Raw genomic sequence first — 23,010 nt, 5'->3', positions numbered from 1 at the left:
AATGTAAAAAATTTTGGCACCAACGTCCTAACGGTATTCATTCTCACGTGCGAACGTTAATTGATTTAATATTAAAGTTAAATATTTCAAATTAAAAAAGATAGAATTGAAATGCAGTGATTTAATAGTAAAGTTGTCTAATATTCATAAGCCCCACACACCACACACCACAATTTTTTTTATTTTTTATTTTTATTTTTTTTCTATTTTTAAATTTTTTTTTGGTTTTATTTTTTTTAAAACAATTGAATTCTTCTACTTATAATTTATATACCATACATTTGATAAGAGAAAAAAATTAAAAAAATAACAAAAAAGGTGGTGTGTGGTGCATGAGGCTTATGAATAGAATTTTTCTTAAAAAAGATTGGGAATTGAAATTCAAAAACAGTAGATATATTAAATAATAATATTGTTCATTACATATGATAAAAATAAAGTACAAAATACTCAAAACGTGTTGGTTACATATTAATTAAAATCTTCAGTCAATGCGTTGACCTTTGTATTTAGGATATCTATCCGATGGAGAACATCGGCGACAAAATCTACAACATTCTGTTCCACTACTCGATCTTCCAGTCGATGTGCGCAGTAATATTTGAGACCATCGCATTAACCCAAGCAGGCCGCGTGCCGTGCATCTCCCATAGATGTACCCGTTGGCGGCTGATTAGTACTCCCAACACCGAGCTCGGACTGGATCGGAGGAACAAGACCTGGTACAGGGCCAGGCTGACGTCGAGAATGCCCCTTCTCCTGTCCAATGCTCTGATAGTGTGTGGTAATGTTGATGGGGCTCATTTGGTCTGTCCTCCACTCCTCCACCATGGGTTGCACACCCCCGGGCCATTAACAGCTTGGTAATGAGAAGTCCATATGGGAGGTTGTCCATGGAAATGACGCTCACCTCATAACGAATCCTCTAAAAAAATACTAAGTGGCAAGTTGATGGGGTTTCCACGTGCCACTTGTATAAGGAACTGTGCGCGTTTTCGGCTAAATGTGGCCTTATGTTCCACAGGATCTACATTTGTTGCAACAATAAGATGCAACATGCGGAAAAAAGGGAGGAGTTATACCTGGCTGAAGGAGTTCTTCCTATCGATCCGGTCTCGGTCAGTCCCAGTGAGGATGTAGAAATCCTCTTCTTAGTCGCCATCCTCCTCATCAGTATCCTCAGCCTCTGACCAGTCAACTGGGCCAGCAGATGATGCAAAAGTGCATACATTTGCATCTACTCGAGATCCATCCGTAGGCTGAGCACCTCCTGCAGTCGATATCTCAACTACGCGACCAATCTCCAAAAACTTGGCGATGACATCCCCCGAGACCTTAAACTAAATACAGTGTACTGTCACAGTGTGAAAGGATGCATCCTTAGGCATGGAGCACATATGCATATAAAACTCCCAAACCATTGAGGGGTATAAGTGCAGATACTCATCCAACCTCTCATAACGAACACGTCTCAAACGCACTTCTGCTCCCATATGAGTTCGTGAAAATGGTTGATCATGACTTCTCGTTCAAACATCACTGTTCGAGCCCCTATTTGAGACGTGTCCTCTATTGTTCCTTCCCTCCCCTTTTCATAATAGTCAAAAGATGAGTCATATCCTGAAAGAAAAAAAAAAATTGAGCAATATTAATATTATGAAGCATATTATGTATTATAATCTAAATTATTTCTGGAACATGTTTGAACGTCAAATTTAACGTTTGGAGGATAAGCTTATACGTCCGAACGTTTTGGTTATTACGTTCGCACGTTAGATTATCTAGTATAAACATTCGAATGTAATATGATAAATGTTTGAATGTGACGACTCAAATTCACATTGGAATGTATAAAGCATATCACATTTGCACGTGAGGAAGCTATTGAACGTATTTATAATACGTATGAACGTACATAACTATTAGAGTGAACGTATATTTGGTTTATGGCAACTGAAAGGTTTGACATTTGCACGAATTACAAATAACATTCGCATATAATATTAATGTTTGCACGTATGTGCTGCTCAAGAATATGAACGATCATACTTGCGAATATTACAAACGTACATTTGCATGTACAATTTAAACTCGCACGCATACTAAATACGTTCGCACGTGCTATAGAACATTCACACATTCTATGATTAACGTGCGAACGTGTATGTCGTCTTTCTCATTGGGAAGATATAATGTTCGAATGTGATATATATCATAACGTTTGAACGTTATGATACAGAAATGGGTGAGTCGACTCAGTCATTCCTATACATGTCAAACACATTGAAATTGACTAAATGCCACCGTAGAAATGAAGTATAAAGTTCAAGAAAGCTTTCTACAGTGGTTGTTTGGCCATTGGCAATCCTCGGTGGTCGAAAAATGAAGATGAAGGTCCGGCCACAAATGGGTTTTGGGAATCACCGAAACCTCTATTAAACGTCCAAAAAAAGGTACCCAAAGGTTAAAGAGGGATGCCTACCTCTTTTGTGACGGTTTTGGTGGAGTTTGACTGTAGCGGCAACGATGCAAGCGGTGATATGCGATGGAGGCTACGGATTGAGTGAGAGAGAAATGTGAGTTGTACCGTTTCGCATTTAGACTGAATCTTTTATACACTTAACGTGTGAACGTCAATTGATGAGAGAGAAAGACATCCGAAAGTTTCAATTATAATGTCTAAATATTTAATTACTTAATTCCCGTTACATGCGAACGTTATGTTAGTTTGTGCAAACACTTGTACTTAATGCTAGATACATGCTAACCTCATGTTTGTACATTCGAATGTCTCTAAAATAAATTTTTTATAATTCATACTAAATAATATATTATATATACACTATACTTATGCTCTATGTACTTGTGTATATACTATATATATTAGTCTAATATTATTAATTAGTTTAATAAAGTGTAATTAACAATTAATTTTGTTGTCTAGCATATTATAAGCTAATAATATATGTTATACTAAAAATACTATGTACTACTATATAAGTTATACTAGTACATAGGGCACTATGCACTTGTATATATACTATATATATTAGTCTAGCGCTGTTAATTTGTTTAATAAAGTGTAATTAACTGCTAATTTTGTTGTCTAACATATTCTAAGCTAATAATATATGTTGTTTTTATAACATTATATACTAGTATATAAGTTATACTAGTACATAGTGTACTAGTAAGAAATAGATACAATATATATTAGTCTAGTGTTGTTAAGTAGTTTAATGAAATGTAATTAACAACTAATGTGATGTACTAACATATTATAAGCAAATAATATATGCTATACTAATAACATTATATACTAGTATATAAGTTATACTTGTACATAGTGCACTAGTAAGAAATAGATACAATATATATTAGTCTAGTGTTGTTAAGTAGTTTAATAAAATGTAATTAACCACTAATATTATGTACTAACATATTATAAGCTAATAATATATGCTATACTAATACCATTATGTACTAGTATATATATAATACTAGTACATAATGCACTTGTATAGTATATATACTATATATATACTAGTCTAGTGCTGTTATGTAATTAATAACATTCTTATTAATAATTAATGTTATGTACTAACATACTATAAGCAAATAATATATAAATATGTAAACCATTATGGTTATATAAACCACTATTGTTTAAAAAATATATAAACATGTGAATTACGTTCGAACAATACAAATCTACGTTCAAACATTTTGTATTGACGTGCCAACTTGGATTTACACGTGCAAACGTTTTGAAAAATGTGGTGGTATCTTTTCCCGCGTTATTTGTAAGAGAAATTGATGATATTTACATTATAACATGTATTATAACGTGTATACTTAACATTCTAATGTAAATACATATACGTGCGAACATAACAATGAGATGTGCGAACATGAATGGAAAAATGACAGGATCTTTCCCTCATGAATTATGGGTCACACACCTGTGAAATCATTAATAAAACGTCCGAACGTTTTGAGTTATACATTCAAACTTAATCCGCGTGATATGTGCTTGTTTTGGGATTATTAACATAATGTTCGCACGGGAATTATTGTACATTCGAACATTTGTGAGTGTTAAAAATTAGGCAATTCTTTCAACGAGATACAAAATTTTACGTAACGTACAAACGTATATAATGACGTTCAAACTGATCGGATATTTGATGCGGCAACTTTTCATTTAATTTTTCACAGCAATAGCTCGAGAAAGCCTTTAATACGTTGTCATTTGAGTATAGTGGACCTATTGTAGCGACCAAAAGTCCAAAAATTTTGAACAAAATTAATATCGACCCAGACAAGTTTGGGGTGTTTAGTCCATGCCTTCCTCACTTGGAGAAATCTATTTCATTGAAATAGAGATAGAGTGAGGGAGAGAGAGTGAGCATTAGAGAGAGAGAGAGAGAGAAGAGTGTTAGAGAGAGGGAGAGAGTTAGAGAGAGCGTTAAAGAGAAAAGAGTTTAATAGTGTGAGGTTAGTATTTTTTTTATTTATTTTGAATAATGTTGTGATTTTTCTATATATTATTTAATTTATACTAACTAGTATTGTGTTTTTGTTTGAACATTTATTTCTAGGGGATTTATGAAGCTTGACATTTGTTGGGGATTAATATTGTAAGGAAATTGCTAGGTATATTTCTACATTTTGTTGTGAATATTGTTGTGAATATTGCTGCGAAAATGTGAGTATGTGAATATGTTATATAATTGATTGTGAATATGAAGAATATTATGAATACGTTGGATATTATGCAAATTATAGGTAAAAAACTTAACCATATATAAAGTATGACAACTCTCAATAAAGTTATAAGTCTATCGTCAGAGAGTTTGTGACATTTAAGTAATTAGACTAAAATTTGGACATTTCTTCAAGATCATTCTCTCTCGTTATCTACTCATGATAGGAAACTTGTGAACATATTCTTCCATCTCTCTCTAGTTTATTAATATAACACTACTATTTATTTGACATTGTTGATTCAAACAATATGGGGATATTGTTTGTAGTGCTTTTAGATAGATATTGTGCGACATTACATAAATAACCTTAGAGCCATTTGGAAATTAGTGTACATTTATGGGTCCACTAATTCCTGAATTGTCTAGTATGGATAGTTTGGGATTATATTATCTATAATGCACATTTTTGTTACTCCTACTTTCCACGTTTAATGCGAAGTTTCGGTGTCTTCCTCTACTGTTCTTCGGCTATACTGTTCGTAGGGTTGCAATCCCTTTATGTGAACATGTATAGTTGGAGAATTATAGGGAGGTGCTGCCAAAATTTCTACTAACGTGGAAAGTAGTAAAGTAACGAGATTTTTGCAATATGGATAGTATAATCTCGAATGGGATAGGACCAAATACCTTATCAAAATATCAATTAGATTTGAAACATGACATGCATGTGAATTTTCTATGTACATGTTACTAATAGATAAATGTTTTTAGAAATGGACAAAGATTGGATGCGTCTAGGCGATAGATTTGAAAATGATTACGTACCCTATGCGCGTGGAGTAAGAACCTTCACTGATTTTGCTCGGGCCTCTGTTGATAGTCGTGGTTACATTAAGTGTCCATGTCTAAATATGTTGTGGAAACTGGAAGAAGACATTGCTACTATACTATGTAAATTCGAGCAGATCTTTCCACCATCATTTTTTGAAGTCATGGTCTATTTAGCAATACATTTACCTCAGGAGGTACAGTTGGGTAGCTGGTGCAATTCTGTTGTATGTAACCAATTGAAAGATATTTGGGTCGACTAAAGCGCACTGTTGGGAATAAAGCCAGAGCTGAGGGTTTAATAGCTGAGGTCTATATACATGATGAATGGTTAACATTTTGCTCTTTATATCGTCATGGTGTTGAGACACGATTTAATCGTCAAGAGCGAAATGCGAATCTTGCTGCTCCGCCTCCTCATGAGCTATCACTGTTTTTCCAAAATGTACGACCCTTAGGTGCACAAACGGTTTACGATTTAATTGATGGAGAGTTGGGTAAAATTCCGTGGTATGTGCTAAATAATTGTCGGACGATTGATGACTATCACAGGTATGTCATTGCATGATTCGAATAATTCTAATTTCTTCAAGTTTAACTATAACTTTTGTGCTCAAAATAATATTCTTTCGCACGTATATACAGTGAGCACATGGACAAACTTAGGACGGAAGACATTGAGAATATAGAGGCAAGACACGAGAAAGAATTTTCCAGATTGTTTGAACAACGTGTATGAACTAAAATTATATATATGTTACATTTTGAAACTTTTAACTTTGGGTATCTTTTAATAAATATATACTATTTCAATTGTTAGATTTTGGAATAGCGTGCTTGTGATCCCGGATCAGTTTCTCCTGAATTGTATGATTTGGCCTGTGGTCCCTCAACTAGAGCACTTTGATACACTGCATGCAAGGTTCGAGGTTATAGATTCCATACTCTGGACCGTGAATGTAATAGAAAGACTCAAAAATTCTGGTGTGTTGGTCGAGGGGAGTCATGGAACAGATGATATTGATTATTATGGTGTCATACATGATATTATCGAATTGAAATATCTGCTTGGGTCTGTAACATTTTTCTTTAAGTGTGATTGGTGGGATCTAGACGGTGGTCAGGTTTCGAAACGTAGGGATAATCACTTTACGAGTGTTAAAATTGCATCTAAATGGTATGAAGATGATCCATTTGTATTGGCTTGTCAAGCTTCCCAAGTCTATTACTTGATTGATCAAATGAAAAGCGCTGATGAAGATAGTGGAGAGATAACTTGGCGAGTCGTACAAAAATTTGTCCCTCGAAATATATATGAAGCAAGAACGAGTGTAAATTACCAGAATAGTGAAGATAAAGATGACACTTAAATAGTAGAGGTCTATCAAGAAGATGGAAAGGGTATTAACTTGTTTGTTGACCTCGATGCACTCAAGTTGCTCCCCTTGTATAGAGATGACGTCCCACATGTCCATCTCTACCTGTCCGTATTAAAAAATCATTCAATTCAAATAAGAGAGGAAGAAGAAAAAGAAGAGTCAGAAGAAGAAGACGATCAGAATTCGGAGAGGAAACAGATAAGGAAGACGAATAAGAGGTTGATGATGACAACGAAGATGTTATTGAGGGAGATTTTGAAACAAGTATGGAAAATACATTTGAAGATGAAAAATAAAAGTACTAAATATTTTATTCATATAGGTGACTATATAATATTATACTTTTCATAATTTCTTCCAATTAATTTTTTTTTATATAATTAATCATTTTCAAGGATGCTGCCAAAACGACAACGAAGAAATGTGCCTCCTCTGCCAAGTCCAAGTTCCGAATCCATTGATGACTCCCCACCAGAGGAATTCATTCCTGAAGATCGAGTTAAAATGTAAGAGAACATCAGCCAGTCGACACCTACCAGTAAGGAAATGTAGTTGATAATTAATTATATAATTAATACTTTTGTCTCAATAACTATATAACTATAATTATACTATTATCATATAGTTGATGCATCTGTTCGTCATTGTCGTGACTATACACGTGGCATCTCTCTTGAGAAAAATAGAAGGCGCGGAAACCTTAATGTCACCATTCCTGATAATTCCACTAGAGGAGTGGATGATACTACAACAGCGCTTTCCTCCTATATTGGCACAGTAGTTAGAGCTTATGCTCCATTTTATATGCGCCCATGGCGAGATGTTCCGAATGAGATTAAGGAGCACATTCGAAGTCATGTGCTGGTGAGTTTATTTTGAAAGTACATTTTTTTCACCTAAATTAGTATATCATATTTTTGACCTAATTGACTTATTAGGATGGATTCGACTTCAACTTTGGCCGTAGCGTGGATTTGAGAACTGTGAATGAGTTGATAGCTACACTATTCCGACGTTACAAGGGACGATGTCATGACCACTTCAAGAAGTTTGAGACATTGGAAAAGGCTGCACAACCCTCTTTCCATCTAGGGGTGCTATATGGGCTCAAATAGGCACCTAGATCATGGAATCACAAGTTTGATCAAGCAATCAAGTCTTTTTGTTTTGATAAAAATATTGACGAAACGTGTATATATATATTGTACTCATATTCTTGGTGTTGTTTGTTGATGACATTCTACTTATAGGGACTAAAATAGGTGCTATGTTAGTTGTGAAATCTAGTCATCCAAACAATTTGAAATGAAGCACTTTGGAGGCCTCAACTATATTATGGGATCAAGATTTTACGAGGCTATGAGGATATGAGTTTGCATATTACGAGTTGCATCCATAAATACGATTATGGTTAATTGTAAACATAGTACCTATGTTTTCATTAATTTACAAAAAATTGTATCATTTTTAACAAACACTATGTCACAGCCCAGATTATTTTTAAATTAACAAAAAAATAACTAAATAAATTAATGAACTAATAATATTCTAAAAATATTTTCTCAAAATTCATAATATCACTTATCCTTTTCCTTTCATTTTTCGTTCTATCTGAAGTAAAGTGCTTGCCTAGAAATGAGCACTTTACTTCAGTTGTGCTTTTGCTCGCCTATTGTATCTATGATGCTCGCCTGATGGCGAACACTATGTTTGTGGTGTTGCTTGCCTACCACACAAGCTTTATCCCTGTATATTTTTCACAGAGATGACAAGCACTATCACTCTTTATGTTGCTCTCCGAGTGGTGAGTAATTGATCTCTGTAGTGCTCGCCTAGTGGTGGGTAGTACTTCACATGTAGTAATGCTCGCCTACAGCACAAGCTCTATCCTTTTGCATGTTCCTTAACAAGATGGAGAGTACTATCATTCTCTATATTGCTTGCAGAGTGGCTAGTAACGGAACCCTATAATGCTAGCCTACCACACTCACTCTATTCTTCTGAAACTTCCTCACCGCGATGACGAGCACTTGTATTCCTTAATGTGCACGTAGTGACAAGCACTTTGTACAAGGGATATTTGGGTAATGGGAGCAATTATATCAAGAATATCATAATAGACCATGTAGATTGTTTCTTATATGACAAAATCACCGAAAAATATATACAAAGTGTTTTTAAACGTAAAAGGGTTACACAACAAAATTTTCCATTATGGACAGATGGTGGAATACTCCAACCATTCCTATAAATAAATCCCACTTAGATCCCCCTCCCCATGGGACAGGTCCTCCATAAGAAAATATGGGTACTCATTTTCTAGTGGAGGGGTGGGAATCGCTATGTCAAGGGCTACTGGGGGCTGGTACAACTCAACTATCGGAAGACTGGAGAGAAACAAGGGTTTCTCCATACGTCCTGCCACTGTCATTTATTATCATTAGGGTAACTACCCAAGAGTAGATTTGCATTCGTTTGTTTGGCAGATGTGGTTATCTACAATGGTCGTTACTGTCGTACTCATAAAGTTTTCAAATGTTGTCCTGCTATACTGTAACAGCCAGTTAGAACATCAATGGTGGGATTTCTATAGGCTTTAAGAACTTTGTGAAAATTCCATAAGTTTTCATGAATCTATCAATCAAGTAGGTTTTAGTCTCTTGGCATAGTTAGTGTTACCATCACTATGGTGCCAGATGCACTATTTTATTTATTGGAGATAGTTAGAAAGGTCAGAATGTGATATGATATACATCATTAGAATCAGTTGAGTATTTAGGATTTTATGGTGCAATAATCTAATTTTTAGTTTTTGTACGAAACAGTTGTTCTAAAATGCGTTCTGTTTATTTCAAGGCACTTCGGGATTGAATTTCGATAAAAGAATTGCACAAATAGTTTAGTGTGTAGGTTTAGGATTTTATAGTGTAAAATTTATTATCAATTTTCCTGGAGTGAATAGTAACCTCAATAGTAGCACAAAGTGCAATGTTTTGAAAATCACAATTGTGGAATGCCCAAATTAGGTTAGAGTAATTTTATTTAGATACTTGGCAAGATCTTAGCTACACTTGGTGAATAGTATTGGACACTTGACACCAAGAGGAACCATGAGATAGATTTTGAAGGAAATCAATGTGTGAGATCATGCCACCTAAGTAAAACCCTATTTCATCCAACCATCCAAATTGTGCCAAACCAAAGAAAGTTTCAACCCTAGTAAAATCCTGAATGGTTGGAATACATTTGAAATGCCAAAACCTTGTTTGATATCGAAACCCTAAACGGTTTTCCTAAACCCTAAAGTTGGCCTCCAAACCCTATTTGATTTTATTTCTATCATTGTGTTTAATCACTTGATTATATTACTTTAACATGCTATTAATTCCTTAAATTCACGTTATGACATCATTATCTAATGCCCTTTAAACCTTAAAAATTTGATTAGACCAAGAAAAATTAGATTTAGACTTGATAACATCTCAAGACCTAACCAAAACCTCTTTAAACCCCAAAATGAAGCCCACTTGTTTAAGACCCACGAATTTTGGCCACCTTGGCAAACCTTCTTGAGGAAGTTTCCACCCACTCAAGACTGACCATCTACTGCTCATGACAACTCCAAATTCGTGCATGATGTGAAGGCCAAAGGCTACCTCACCACCACCCTTCTCTTGGAAGTTTTTTTGACTGAAAACCACTCACTATTTGTACCTTTTTGTGACCTAATGACCACCCATCAAGATGTCACTCAAGCCTATACTTCCCTCTTTAGAAGTGTATTAGGTATGCAAGTCATCATTTCACTCACTTCACCCCTTTTCATTTTCATTCTTGGAGAGGACACTTAGAGAAATTAAAAAAAAAAAAAAAGAAACAAAGTAAAGTAAAGAAGTGGAATATGCTGATAGTCAGTTGAAGAAGAAACAAAAAAAAGTACAGATCTTTAAGAAACCAAACGAAGAAAAGGCAAAGAGAAGACAAAAAAATCATGGATTCACAGTTCACGTGGCTCTTTAAGGACAATTTGGAAAGTGAAAGTGTTTGATCTCATCTCATCATTACAACTTTTTCAAATTTTCATACAAAATATAATAAATAATTCAACTTTTTCAAATTCCAAAACAATAATAATATTAAAAAATAATATTCTAACAACATTTTCTTTAACTTTCAACTTTTATCTAAAATCATCTCATCTCATCTCACTATCCAAACCGCACCTTATTGTCCCAATAGCTTCACTGTATATACAAACATAAAGTGTAGATTTTTTTTTTCTTTAGGCCTTGTTTGTTAATTGAATTAAGATTATCTCATTACTATTTATTATTATTATTATTTATAATTAATTAATTACTATTTATAAAATATTTATTATTCTTCTACTATTATTTATTACTTTTTATTATTATTTACAAATCATTTGAAGTCATTTCAGCATCCAAACATAACTTTACTCTTCTAATGGATGCCTCTGTCGAGTTAGAGACTAGAGAGTGGAGTAAAGAACAAAGAGATGAAATGGAGTTTGTCAATTTTAGATGCCGTTTGGATAGTGAGTTAGGCCCCATTTGGATATAAGAAGTATTGTTTTATCTCATCTTATTTTATTTTATCTCATCATTATAATTTTTTTAAATTTTCATACAAAATATAATAAACAATTCAACTTTTTCAAATCTCATAATAATAATAATATTAAAAAATAATATTTTAACAATATTTTATTCAACTTTCAACTTTAATATCAACTCATCAATAAGCAAATCGAGCTGAACTCAAATTTAACCAAGTTTTGATCCAGGCATAGGCATAGGCATATATATTAAGGATATATAATTGGATAAACACTCACCACTTGCAACTACTTAAAACATATTCCAACGCCATATATATGTTTATTCAGAGATCATATAGTACATATCACCCATATATGCATAATCATACGGATGCCTGTAGGCTTCAGCAAGCCCACTGCATGCCCACACGAAATTAAAATTTACCTGCATATATATATATATACAATATAATATAATATAGTAGAGAACATTGCACCCCCAACACTCTAGCCTCTTTACATATGTAGAAGCACACAGTACTGATCTGCATGTAGTGCAACACATGCAGCCATATTTTTGCTTTATCATCACTGGGAAAGGTGAGAGCCGATGTCTTTGCTGAGATCAAGCACAAATTGCAGCAAAGTGTTGGGTTCCGGAACATCCGCGCTCAGCTTTTCATATTCAAAGGTCCAATGAACCACGCTGCCCTCACTCTTTGGTGTGGCTTGAAAAACGATTTTGAAGCTCTTGAACTCCTCCATCAGATCTCCCGCTACCACTTTGAATGTCACCGAGTGGTTTTTTTCATCTATTGCTTCCACTATCTCCTTGGCAACTTTAGCTTTCCCATCTATGATTTCACGTTGAAAAAATTAATTTAAGATATCAACATCAGTACCCTGAAGCCCTCTCTCTCTCTAAACAAATATGCAGCCCTCACGAATTGCTCAAAATAACAGGCACACTATATATATGATCGAGCAAACACGTACGTTCCATCGATCCAGAAGTTAATATTGGAATCTTTTACCAAAAGAACAGCAAAGGAAGTTTCCTCCAGAAGAGAAGCTAGGGAATTGTCCTGATACTAAAAAGAGGTTCAGACAACTCTAGCAGCTAGCTAGACGTTGTATGTCTTAGCTCAAAGGCATGTGGGTGTTCTGGACATAAGTAGGTGCCGTGTTTGCTACTATTTCTTATAGCTAGGGTTGGAAGTTATAATATTAATTAGGAGAGAAAAACGTACACTACTTGTATGGAAGTCGAGAAAGAAAACAGGACGTTGAATAGTAGCTAGTTTCTATTAATTATGGCAATTTATTTACCCAAGTTTTGAAACTTGAAGAAAAAAGTTATGTAATATCAACGATATATTGATGTAAAAATGCAAAACTTTATGCTAAAATCAACGTTAATATTTAACAAATATGCCATTTATTATTGAAAAAAGAGAATCTGCATTTCAACTCAACTAATTAATGTTGTAACAAAAATTCAGGGAAAACTTGGGTACTTTTTAGTGGTAAGATGAGCATATATAATTTGCTTACGTACCATGTACATAATCCCAGTAGATGACAGAGCCCTCAGTGCCCCAGTCACCTTCATGCAAAGCACAACCCTGTATTTTCCCAGGGGAGACATTGGATATGTGGTGTGGTCGGCCGCTGAAGATCTCACGAAACTTCTCAGCTGGAGCCTTAATTTCTACCTCTCCCTCCATCTTACCAGACAGAGACATTTTTCTCTAGCTCAGATGTTCCAAAATACTCAGAAAACAGAGTAGGATATTGTAATTTGCCTTTGTTGGAGAAAATAGCTATGCCAGCCCTTACGCTTAAATAGAAGATGATATGTATGAATAATAGAAAAACAAGATCCTAGCTATGTATGTGGTCACCATCCCCTGATCTGCTGTGCTCTAATTATTATACAGTATATTATAAGTATATATGGTCCACTCCTTGCTGGCCATGACAAATTATGGATGGAGTTGTTGTATTTTTCTTTGACTTTAGAGATAATTTAGACTGTTAATTAAAGTGGGGTTTAGTTTATTTGCCAGATCTCATTATTTGGAGTAACGTACCTTTCTTACTCATGCAACATGATTTACGTGACCGATTATTATTATTATTACTATTACTATTATTATTATTATTATTATTATTATTATTAAACAACCTTTCTTACTCTTACAACCTTTCTACTGTAGCACAACTTACACACCGCCTAGGTGTAACTTTTTTTTTTTTTTTAAAATCAAACGTGCATTTTAATGCAGCAATTCAAAAAAATTTCATTTCCCCCGGCCCACCCAATTCCCTCTCCCCAACTTTCTCACCCCAGTTGAAGGTTCTCTTCCGTACCGCTTCGTCCCATGGCCTGCAGTAGTGTTACTTCTCATTTAGCCCCATTTATTCTGATGGAAAACCCCCTGTGGGCGATTTTTCTGCCTAGTGCAGTCTTCTTTCTTTCCGTTTTGTTGTTGGCTTCTATTATGTGAATTAATCCTTTCGGGGTGGACATTGTTTCCATGGGCGAGAATGATCCTAATGAACTCTATCAGATCTTGTTGCTGACGGAGAAGGAAGATGAGGAGGTGGTATTATAATCTAGTAGACTGGAAGAAGTTTCCCTCTATGGAGGAAAAGGACTGCTGGTGACTATTTTGACGGACAAGCATTTCAATCGAGAAGTTGTAAAGGTGACAATGAGGAGGGTTTGGCGGTCAGTAAAACCAGTTACATTTAGGGATCTCAGTTCCTCTCTTTTTCTGGCTGAATATGATGATCTTCGGGATAAGGAGCGTGTTGTCAGAGAAGGTCCTTGGTCTTTCGACAAGCAGTTGGTGTTGCTGAAGGAAGTGGATGGCAGATTATAGGTTCATCAAATTAAGATTACTGAAGTTTCTTTTTGGGTGCGAATTCATGATCTTCCTTTACGAGCACGAAATGCCTATGTTGGTTGTTTAATTGGTCAACAAATTGGGAAAGTTGAGGAGGTTGATCTAGATAAAGGAGAGGTGGCCTGGTGGGAGTTCTTGCGAGTTAGGGTACTGCTTGATGTTAAAAATCCAAAAATTTCATTGGGGAATGGTGATTCTTGTTGGGTCTATTTCTCTTATGAATGGTTACCTAATTTCTACTATTGGTTTGGTTGTTTGGGGCATGGGGATAAGGATTATGGGTAGTGGAAGAGTGTGGAGGATTCAATGGCAGAATTTGTGTTCCTATATGGTTCCTGGTTATAGGCATCAACTTATGGTGATCAGTTTCAGGATGGTCGTAATTGGGAGTGCTCAGAGAGTAATAGGAAGATGTCTCAACCTTCTCAGGGGATAGCCTCTACCTCAGCAGAGGCTGCAATGATGGGTAAAGGTGAGGTGATGCTAGAGAAATCAGTTCAGGTCTCTGAAAAAACTGTTCCGATTTTCATGGCTAATGTTATGGAAGAGGTCAATGCGGTTGAAAAAAAGATGGATCTATCTGAGAGTGCTATAAAGGAGGAGATCTCGAAACTGTTGGTATTGGGGGCAGTAGTTTGAGGGGCAGTTTCTGATGGTCTAAAAACGGTTGAAGGTGATGAAAATAGTGCGGGAGTCGCTTTTGAGAAAGGTACTAAAACGTTGCCGTTTGGGTTGGGAAGGTCAAATTGGGTTGGGCCCAGTCCATCTGATGCTGAGACAAAGTTGGACCGTGATAACAAGCCAGGACATGATGGTTTGCATGGGCATAAATGGAAAAGGCTCTTTGTTATAACTGAGGAGAGTGTTACTACTTCTAGGAGTCACAAACGACCAGTAGCTTCCCAAAAAAGCAAGGCTCAGACTAGCAAAGAGGTTGAAGAGGATAGGGTAGTGAAGTGTGGTGGCAGTTCTGGTTGAGGGGTGGCAGTTGCAGATGATAAAAGTGACAAAGATGTATCGGCGGTGGCTGTTTATCAGCACCGCCGACAGCAATGAAAACCTTATCTTGGAATGCCGGTGGGCTTGGAAACCCATGGGGCATTCGTACCCTCTGTGATTTAGTAAAGAGGGAAGCTCCTGATATTTTTTTTATTCAAGAAACAAAGTTGAAATCATGTGAATTTGAGGTACGTAAATTTAAATTGGGTTTTGTAAATTGTTTGGCTGTAGATTGTTGTGGTAGGAAGGGGGGTTGGCTTTGTTATGGGGAAGGGATGTGCCTCTATCCATTCTAAATTGTTCTCAATTTCATATACATGTTGTTGTAGAGAATGATAGGGTGAGTAATTCTTGGTTTTTAACGGGGTTTTATAGCAATCCTGAGGCGAGTAATTGCTTTAGAACTTGGGTGTTGTTAAAATCTTTATGTTGTAGTCAGGGAGAAGCCTAGATGGTTCTGGGAGATTTCAATGAGATCTTCAATCACCATGAGAAATGGGGAGGTCGACCTAGACCCTAGTCTCAACTTTATGCTTTTGGGGAGGTGGTTGATGTGTGTTCTCTTAGGGATATGGGGTATCGAGGGAATAAATTCACTTGGAGCAACCGATGGAAAGGTTCTCACTGCATTAGTGAGAGACTAGACAGGGTCCTAGTCAATTCACAACGGGTGGGTTTATTTCCAAATGTTGTGGTTGTTCATGGTGTAGTAACTTGTTCAGACCATGTTCCTATTTGGGTCCAGACTGAAGATATGGTGTAACACCTGGACCCAACCAAACTCTATTTTTATCTATTTATTTATTTTTAGTTCATTTATTTTATTATATTTTCTTCACATGTTTATTTTTGTTTTTAAACACCAGATTTAATTTAATTTTGTTTTGTTTTCTTTCTGTTTTTATTTTTTCTTTTTCCCCTTGGTCTGCCTCTCATCCACGGCATGCATACACACGCATTCGTTCACGGCATGCATGCACACACACGTCTCTCTCGTCTCTCTAGGGTTTCACCTCACATATATATAGATGCATATGTTTTTCCCAAGCAAGGAGATTTTACCCAAACACTGCCGCCGCTAGAAACTCCTCCCCACGCAAATAGCAACTGCAGCGTTGCATGCCCTCCCACCGTCCAACTTCAGTGCACGTCCTCACAACCGCCTGAAGACCAGCCGCCACGCAGCATCCCAGCCACTGCCTCGATCGAACCCAACCCAAAACACACGAACCACTATGCGATAGCACTGTCCAAGCCCCACAAGAAACCGAACAACCACCACCGAAGGGTAGTCCCACTGCCAAGCTCTTCCACGCCGCAAACCACACGGCAAGCCCACTGCACGACGGGAGACGCTGTTTCACTACCACCGAACAACCCCTGTTTTTAATACCCGAAACAGAGCATTTGACATACCGCAACTCCTCCACGCCAGTTGCCTCAGCCTCAAGCATCATCACTGCCCAGCCATCGAGCTCACCATTGACGACCTTCGCCTAGCCTTTTTTTTGTCTCCTGCGTCCACCATTTCTTCTCTTTCTCTCTCTAAATCGCACGCCCCTCTCTCACCTAGTGCTGTCTTGACCACTTTTTCCCTCACGGTGAACCTCGTCGCACCTACTCTTTTGGTTTCCTTCTTCTTTTTGTTGAGTTTTAGATTTACCTATAAACAAGCAAAAACTTTGCACTCTTTGAAAATATTTGCATGAAGTTTTAAACTTTATGGTCATGATACTCTTGGTAACTTCGAAACTGCCATCACACCTTTGGTCTTTGACTTTTCCGTAAAATACCTCAAACTTGTTTTTAAGTGTTTTTACATGTTGCTCTATTTTCAGATATATTGTTACGTGGGTTTAGTTTAATGGATTTTGTTTTGATGGTCTGTTTTTAATTGGTTGTGTTTTAATGAATGGGCTTGGTTTTCATTATACATTAAAAAAATATGATTATATTATTAATTTGAACTATTTAGTTTTCAATGGAACTCATTTTTTTTTTAAGTGGCTATTGATGAAATTAGAAAGTGATAATATTTTAAGGGTTAGGATAATTTTAGAAGTTTAAGAAAATAGGTTATTTTAGTATTTCAGGTTTAAATATTGAGGTACATGTTCGATCGGAAATTTACGAAATTTACGTGATTATTTTATAGGTGACGATTAATTATTGTTCGACATCTTTGAGGAAAATTCTGAAAAAGTTAAGAAGTCCAGGTAAGCGGGGTTCCTATGCTAGACTTTGCATAAAATAAAATAAACTGAGGTCCTTTTTAGAAAATGTGCATGTTTTGTTATGAAAAGAAATCTGAAAACAACCTCAAATATTTGTTCTGCATTACTCATGAGAATCTGTTTAATAAGAAAGTATTTTCTATCATGACTGGTGTAGACATGAGCTTATTTTTGGCATTCTGTTATTGAACTGAGACAAATTAGTGAATATGAAAATTTGATAAATTTCACATGTGACGTGAAGATGTTCTGAATCCGTTTTGGAAAATGTGAAATGATCTGAATATCAGTACTCTGTTTTGATATTATGTGGCATTTGAAAAACTTTTGGCATGACTTTCTGATTCTGTTCTGACTCTGATTCTGACTCTGATATGGTGATTCTGATTCTATTTTGTTCTGATATGTGGCCCTATCACGGGATATAATAGTGACCTCTGACCCTGTCACGGGATATAATAGTGACCTCTGGCCTTATCACGGGAGATAATAGTAACCTCTGGCCCACCACGGGATATAATAGTGGTTTTCTGTTCTGAGTGCAATCGCTTTGGTAACATGGTGATTTATGTTCTGCTTGGCTTTCCACAGGATGCACAACCCTACCACGGGGGTTAAACATGGTCTATGTTCTAATATGTTGCTCTGATATGATATGATAAGACGAAAATGTTCAGTCATGTTATGCCAAATGAGTTTTTGAATATGAAAAGTTGGTTTCTAAATATGAAATATTTGAAAAGTCGCTCTGAGTTTCTAATAATATGTATTTTTTTGAGATTTACATATTGATACTGAAATGTTTTGTTTCTGCATTCTAAACTCTGTGAAAATGCTCATGTTTACACACTAGTATATGTCCTCTGCTTACTGAGTTGTTGATAACTCACCCCTTATCTCCAATTATTTTTCAGATGATTTTTGAATAGACCAGCTAGGGATCAGGATTATGGAACATCGGTGAGATGATTATTTAAGCATAGTGGATTACTCATAGAAGATTTCTGAGAAGTGGCAGATTTTATTAAGAGACTTTGTAGTATTCTGATGATGTTATATTTTGGAGTCTATAAATATATTGATGAATTGTGAGTTTTAAATTATAGGGAGTAACTCTTCGATCCCTGCGGGACCAGGGCGTTACATATGGTTAGGTCTGGTCACTCTAAAAAATTGTTTAGATTTGAAGATATATGGGTGGGTGAGAAGCCCTGTGAAGATATAATCAAAAAAATTTGGAGGAGGGGTGTGACAGAGGACCCTATGCTGAATGTTATAGGCCTTATTAAGCAGTGTGGTACTCAATTGGCTCATTGGAATAGGTGTTCTTTTGGTCATGTTCAAAACAGTTAAAATTTTTGTTGGTGAGGAGGCAAGTGTGTGGTGTGTGATAGGCAAATGGAGGTTGAGTAGAATTTTTGTTGTTATTATTATTATATTTAAAGATTTAAAAACCAGTTAAAAGGTTAAAAAAAATAGCCTTATATGTATCACGATAAATTAATTAGCCCATTATAAGTCTTCGTGTATGTAATTCGCTTAATTAATATTGCATGCATGGTAACACTTACAGTAGTTTCTAATTTTTTTGAAAACTAAAAAGAAATACAAATAGACTAGTTGGCCGCTCAGCGGTAACCGATGGGCGTCCCATTAGCACTTTCCATAATGTTATTGCCAAAAATCGAAATCTTGTAAAATCTATTTCACAATTTCATCTGTATATTAATTTTTCTTAATTGATATTATTTTTACTATAAAGTACTATTCGATCCATTGGTATGATATTTTCAATATATAATATTATGATTCGAGGTGACATGCATTGACAATTAATATTATTTAATTATATAGCTTGTTAATGGTGACTATTTTTTTTTATAGGAAATAGAGTTCATTCATTCATGAAAGTGAAGTTATAGCTGTGATTAATACATACAAGAAAAATCACAGATTAGAAGCCAACTACTCACGATTGAGGCTCCACCAGTACACAAATTCATCTGTGACTGGTATGGTCTTAACTTCTATAACTCTCTACAGACAACCGTCTGAGAGAGCACACTCTGCCTAAAGCAGAGATTTCAAACTCCACTTCCAAGAACTTTCACACTATAGATAAAATGTCCAAGAGACTATTTCTTTTTTATTTTTACCTAAACAAAAGAAAATAACAATAAACATAAATAAATATGTGAAAATGGTGGATTACAACTGTATATCTGAATTTTTAACTTGAAGGAAAGAAAAATATAAGAAATAAAGAGATTGTGGTGGCACGTGAGGGACACGCGCCACGCTAGGAGTGTGGTGGCTAGTCGAGTATGAAGAAACCGAGGTCCTTGGTCCTAGAAATGCAGCGCGTGGAGGCAGTAGAAGCTTCCTGGTGTGGTGGTGTGTGGATCTCACTCGCTGATATGACTAGTGTGTGTGACTCACACACCGCTCGGTTCGACGAGCCTTCGGCAGTCCGAAGGATCGACAGCCTGAGAATCCTGCAGAGGGGCACGTGGTGGTCGCTGAGCTTTGAAAAATAGTAGATCGACGTTTCACCATACTTTGGATGGAAAAACAAACAAAACTGGAAAATAAAGGGCTACACAGTCTTTGGTCTAACCAAATGGAAGGAGGGAGGAAGGAGCCGAAGCTCCACGCCCCTAGGGTTGGGTTTTTGTTAGGGTGACTCTTAGGACAAAAAAGGGAGAGAGAGCTTTTGGCTATACTCTTAACTTTATCAAGACCAACATATTCAAGATTGTTGGTCCAATAATTTTGGGATGAGGGCATCCATAGGGAGCTGGTTGGTGAGGAGATTACTGAGGAAATATTACAGATGCCGACTAGTGGTACCCAAGGTCCGGATATGTTTGTGTGGAAGCCTTCTGCTAATGGCTTTTTTTCAACTAGTACAGCTTGGAAGGTGGTGAGAAAAAGAGGTCAGGAATTACCATGGCATGATTGGTTCTGGCACTAGCTGTTACCTAAACGTATTTCTCTATGCTTGTGGAAAATTTGGTTTGATTGTTTGCCCGTGGATGCTCAGGTTCAAAGTAAAGGGGTGTCTTTTGCCTCTACATGTGATTGTTGTGATCAGAGATGCATAGAGAACATTGACCATATTTTTTCTATGGGGGCCTTGGCTCTAGACGTCTGGTCTTATGCTAGTATTGCTCTCAGTATTCCATGTAGGCGCGGTTTACCGTGGAAACATAGAGTAGCTACCTGGTTGACTTATTCTAAAAATTCTTCCTTTAAAGGTACTCTAGTTGGCTTAATTCCTTGTCTTATTACATGGTGTCTATGGAAGAGAAGATGCAAGGCTAGAATTGATGGCAAGTATGATATGACTATGACGGTCTGGAGAAGTGTTCAGGTGTGGATTCAATTATTGGAGAATAACATAAGATCAGTTAGTAAGCTATCCATGCACGATTTGAAGATCCTGGAAGAATTCAATTTGGAGAGGCCACGAACTTCTATGAGATCTGGAAAAATAGTTAAATGGTGTAGGCCTCATCCAGGTTGGGTGAAGCTTAAGTGTGACGGGAGTTGCAGAGGTAATCCTGGAAAGGGGCGGCATTATTATAGATTGGAATGGTATGGTAAAAGGGGCTTTCTTAGCCTCTTATGGGGTCGATACGAACAATAGCGTGGAAGTGAAAGCAATTCTGGATGGTATTAGACTGTGTAAACGGCTCCATTTGGTAAGTGTGATTATTGAAAGTGATTCTCAAATTGTGGTAGATTGGGTTTGAAACGGCAAATGCACCTAAAGGTATCTTTGGGACTTTTGGGAGGTTTTGCAAAAGGAGCTAAAGGGGATTAATTTCCTAGTGGCTCATCAACTTCTGGAAGGTAACAGTGCGGCAGATTTTCTTGCTAGAGAATGGGAAATGGGGATGAATGTCACGTATAATGGTAACCAAGATCTTCCCCAATTTTTAAGAGGTATTGTGCGGCTGGATTTCTTAAGCCTTCCTTATCTAGTTTTTTACATGTTTTGGGTTAGGCTTGTTAGTTTTTTTACATGTTTTGTTTTAGGCCTGTTTAATTTTTTACATGTTTTGGTTTAGGCTTGTTTAGATTGTTCGTCTCTTTGTTTCTTTTGTTTCGATTTTGGTTGGTTTGTATTTGGGATGTTTTTTTATCTTCTTATCTGTAAACTCCCTAATACTTGGTTTGTAATTACAGTATTCTTCTGCCGTAAGTGAGAGTTTATTAATAAACTTGGAACAGGACCACTATCATATGGCTACCGCCTCTTCATAAAAAAATTAAAAAAAAAAAAATCAAATGAGTGCCACTTGCCTCTAGGAAATAAAGTAGCCTTTTTGGCTACTATTATTTGATCATGACAACATTTTTAATAAAAAATTGTCCTTCCATTTTTAATGTGTAAACAATTGCCCTAGCTCAGAATCATTTTTGGTGACTATTATTTGATCATGACAACCTTTTTAATAAAAATTATCCTTTCATTTTTAATGTGTAAACAAGTGCCCGAGCTCATGTCATTTGTTGATTATTATCTTCATTATTACAATATTATTAGTTTTGCACTCGCGTGAAGCTTGAGAAGAATTAATTAATTATAAAATTTTTGAGTTTTTAATTTTTATTATATTGATATATCTGATCATAGAATTAATTAATATCTATACACGGAGCTCTTCAATTGGTATTATTAATGTATAGTAAATCATATATGAAAAAAAGTCAATGAAATATTAAAATATGGCCTTTGCCATGATGATATATATATATATATATATATATATATCTCTATCTATATAGTGGGTGTACGTAGTCTAGAAGGGATCATTAAATTAATAGACATTAAATGTGGCAGTTAGGTTTTAAATTATTTTTATAATTTATGGTTGTTATTGTGAAAGAGGTGTCCCACCACCGGTCGTGATGGTTAACTTGCAAATCGTTAAGTGGGCAGTATGACGTTCCTGTGGCCCCTCCATTGCTTAAGTCAGCAAAGTGAGATAATAATTCAAGAATGCTCAATCAGATCATTCGAAAGTTACCTGTTGCCCCTATATATAGGCATGAAGAATATTGGATAAGTACTATAAATTGATTAACTTTGCACAATGCTCAGCCATTAAAAGTCTTATCCTTGATATATCGGAGTTACACGACTCATTTGAGTAGTAATCCTTTATGGATGATGGGCCAGACCAATATTAACTCCTCCATTCGTCTCACATGTAAGCGTGGGGAATTCACCAATGAAGGAATCATAAATATCTTGCTTTACTCAATCGTTAACGTTTGAGACCCTAGACTACCCCACTCGGAATTTGAAATGACCTATGGACTACTCCACTGGCTCATTTATTACTTTACTCGTCGTTTCAACTTGTCAAGAGGCAGTAA

At 36.0% G+C, this 23,010-nt stretch overlaps 1 protein-coding gene across 1 annotated transcript; it reads right to left on the bottom strand.

Moving 5' to 3' along the window:
- Positions 1-11,793: 11,793 nt before the first annotated feature.
- LOC109007475 (MLP-like protein 28) lies at positions 11,794-13,303 on the bottom strand. The gene is made up of 2 exons (XM_018987146.2): positions 13,036-13,303; positions 11,794-12,331 (listed from the first exon to the last, which is right to left on the bottom strand). The coding sequence occupies exons 1-2, from the start codon at positions 13,220-13,222 to the stop codon at positions 12,066-12,068; spliced, it is 453 nt and encodes a 150-aa protein (XP_018842691.1). The 5' UTR covers positions 13,223-13,303; the 3' UTR covers positions 11,794-12,065.
- Positions 13,304-23,010: the final 9,707 nt, after the last annotated feature.

The sequence above is a fragment of the Juglans regia genome, chromosome 16 (assembly GCF_001411555.2).
Source record: "Juglans regia cultivar Chandler chromosome 16, Walnut 2.0, whole genome shotgun sequence".
Classification (NCBI taxonomy): domain Eukaryota; kingdom Viridiplantae; phylum Streptophyta; class Magnoliopsida; order Fagales; family Juglandaceae; genus Juglans; species Juglans regia.
The sequence above is the reverse complement of the archived record's forward strand: the minus strand, read 5'-3'. Positions and strand labels throughout refer to the sequence as shown.

Bases quoted from the DNA above. Each gene is read 5' to 3' on its own strand.
- LOC109007475 (XM_018987146.2), bottom strand. From the start codon at position 13,222: ATGTCTCTGTCTGGTAAGATGGAGGGAGAGGTAGAAATTAAGGCTCCA. The intron at 12,332-13,035 runs GTACGTAAGCAA...GTGAAATCATAG, and splicing joins CTACTGGGATTATGTACATG to ATGGGAAAGCTAAAGTTGCC.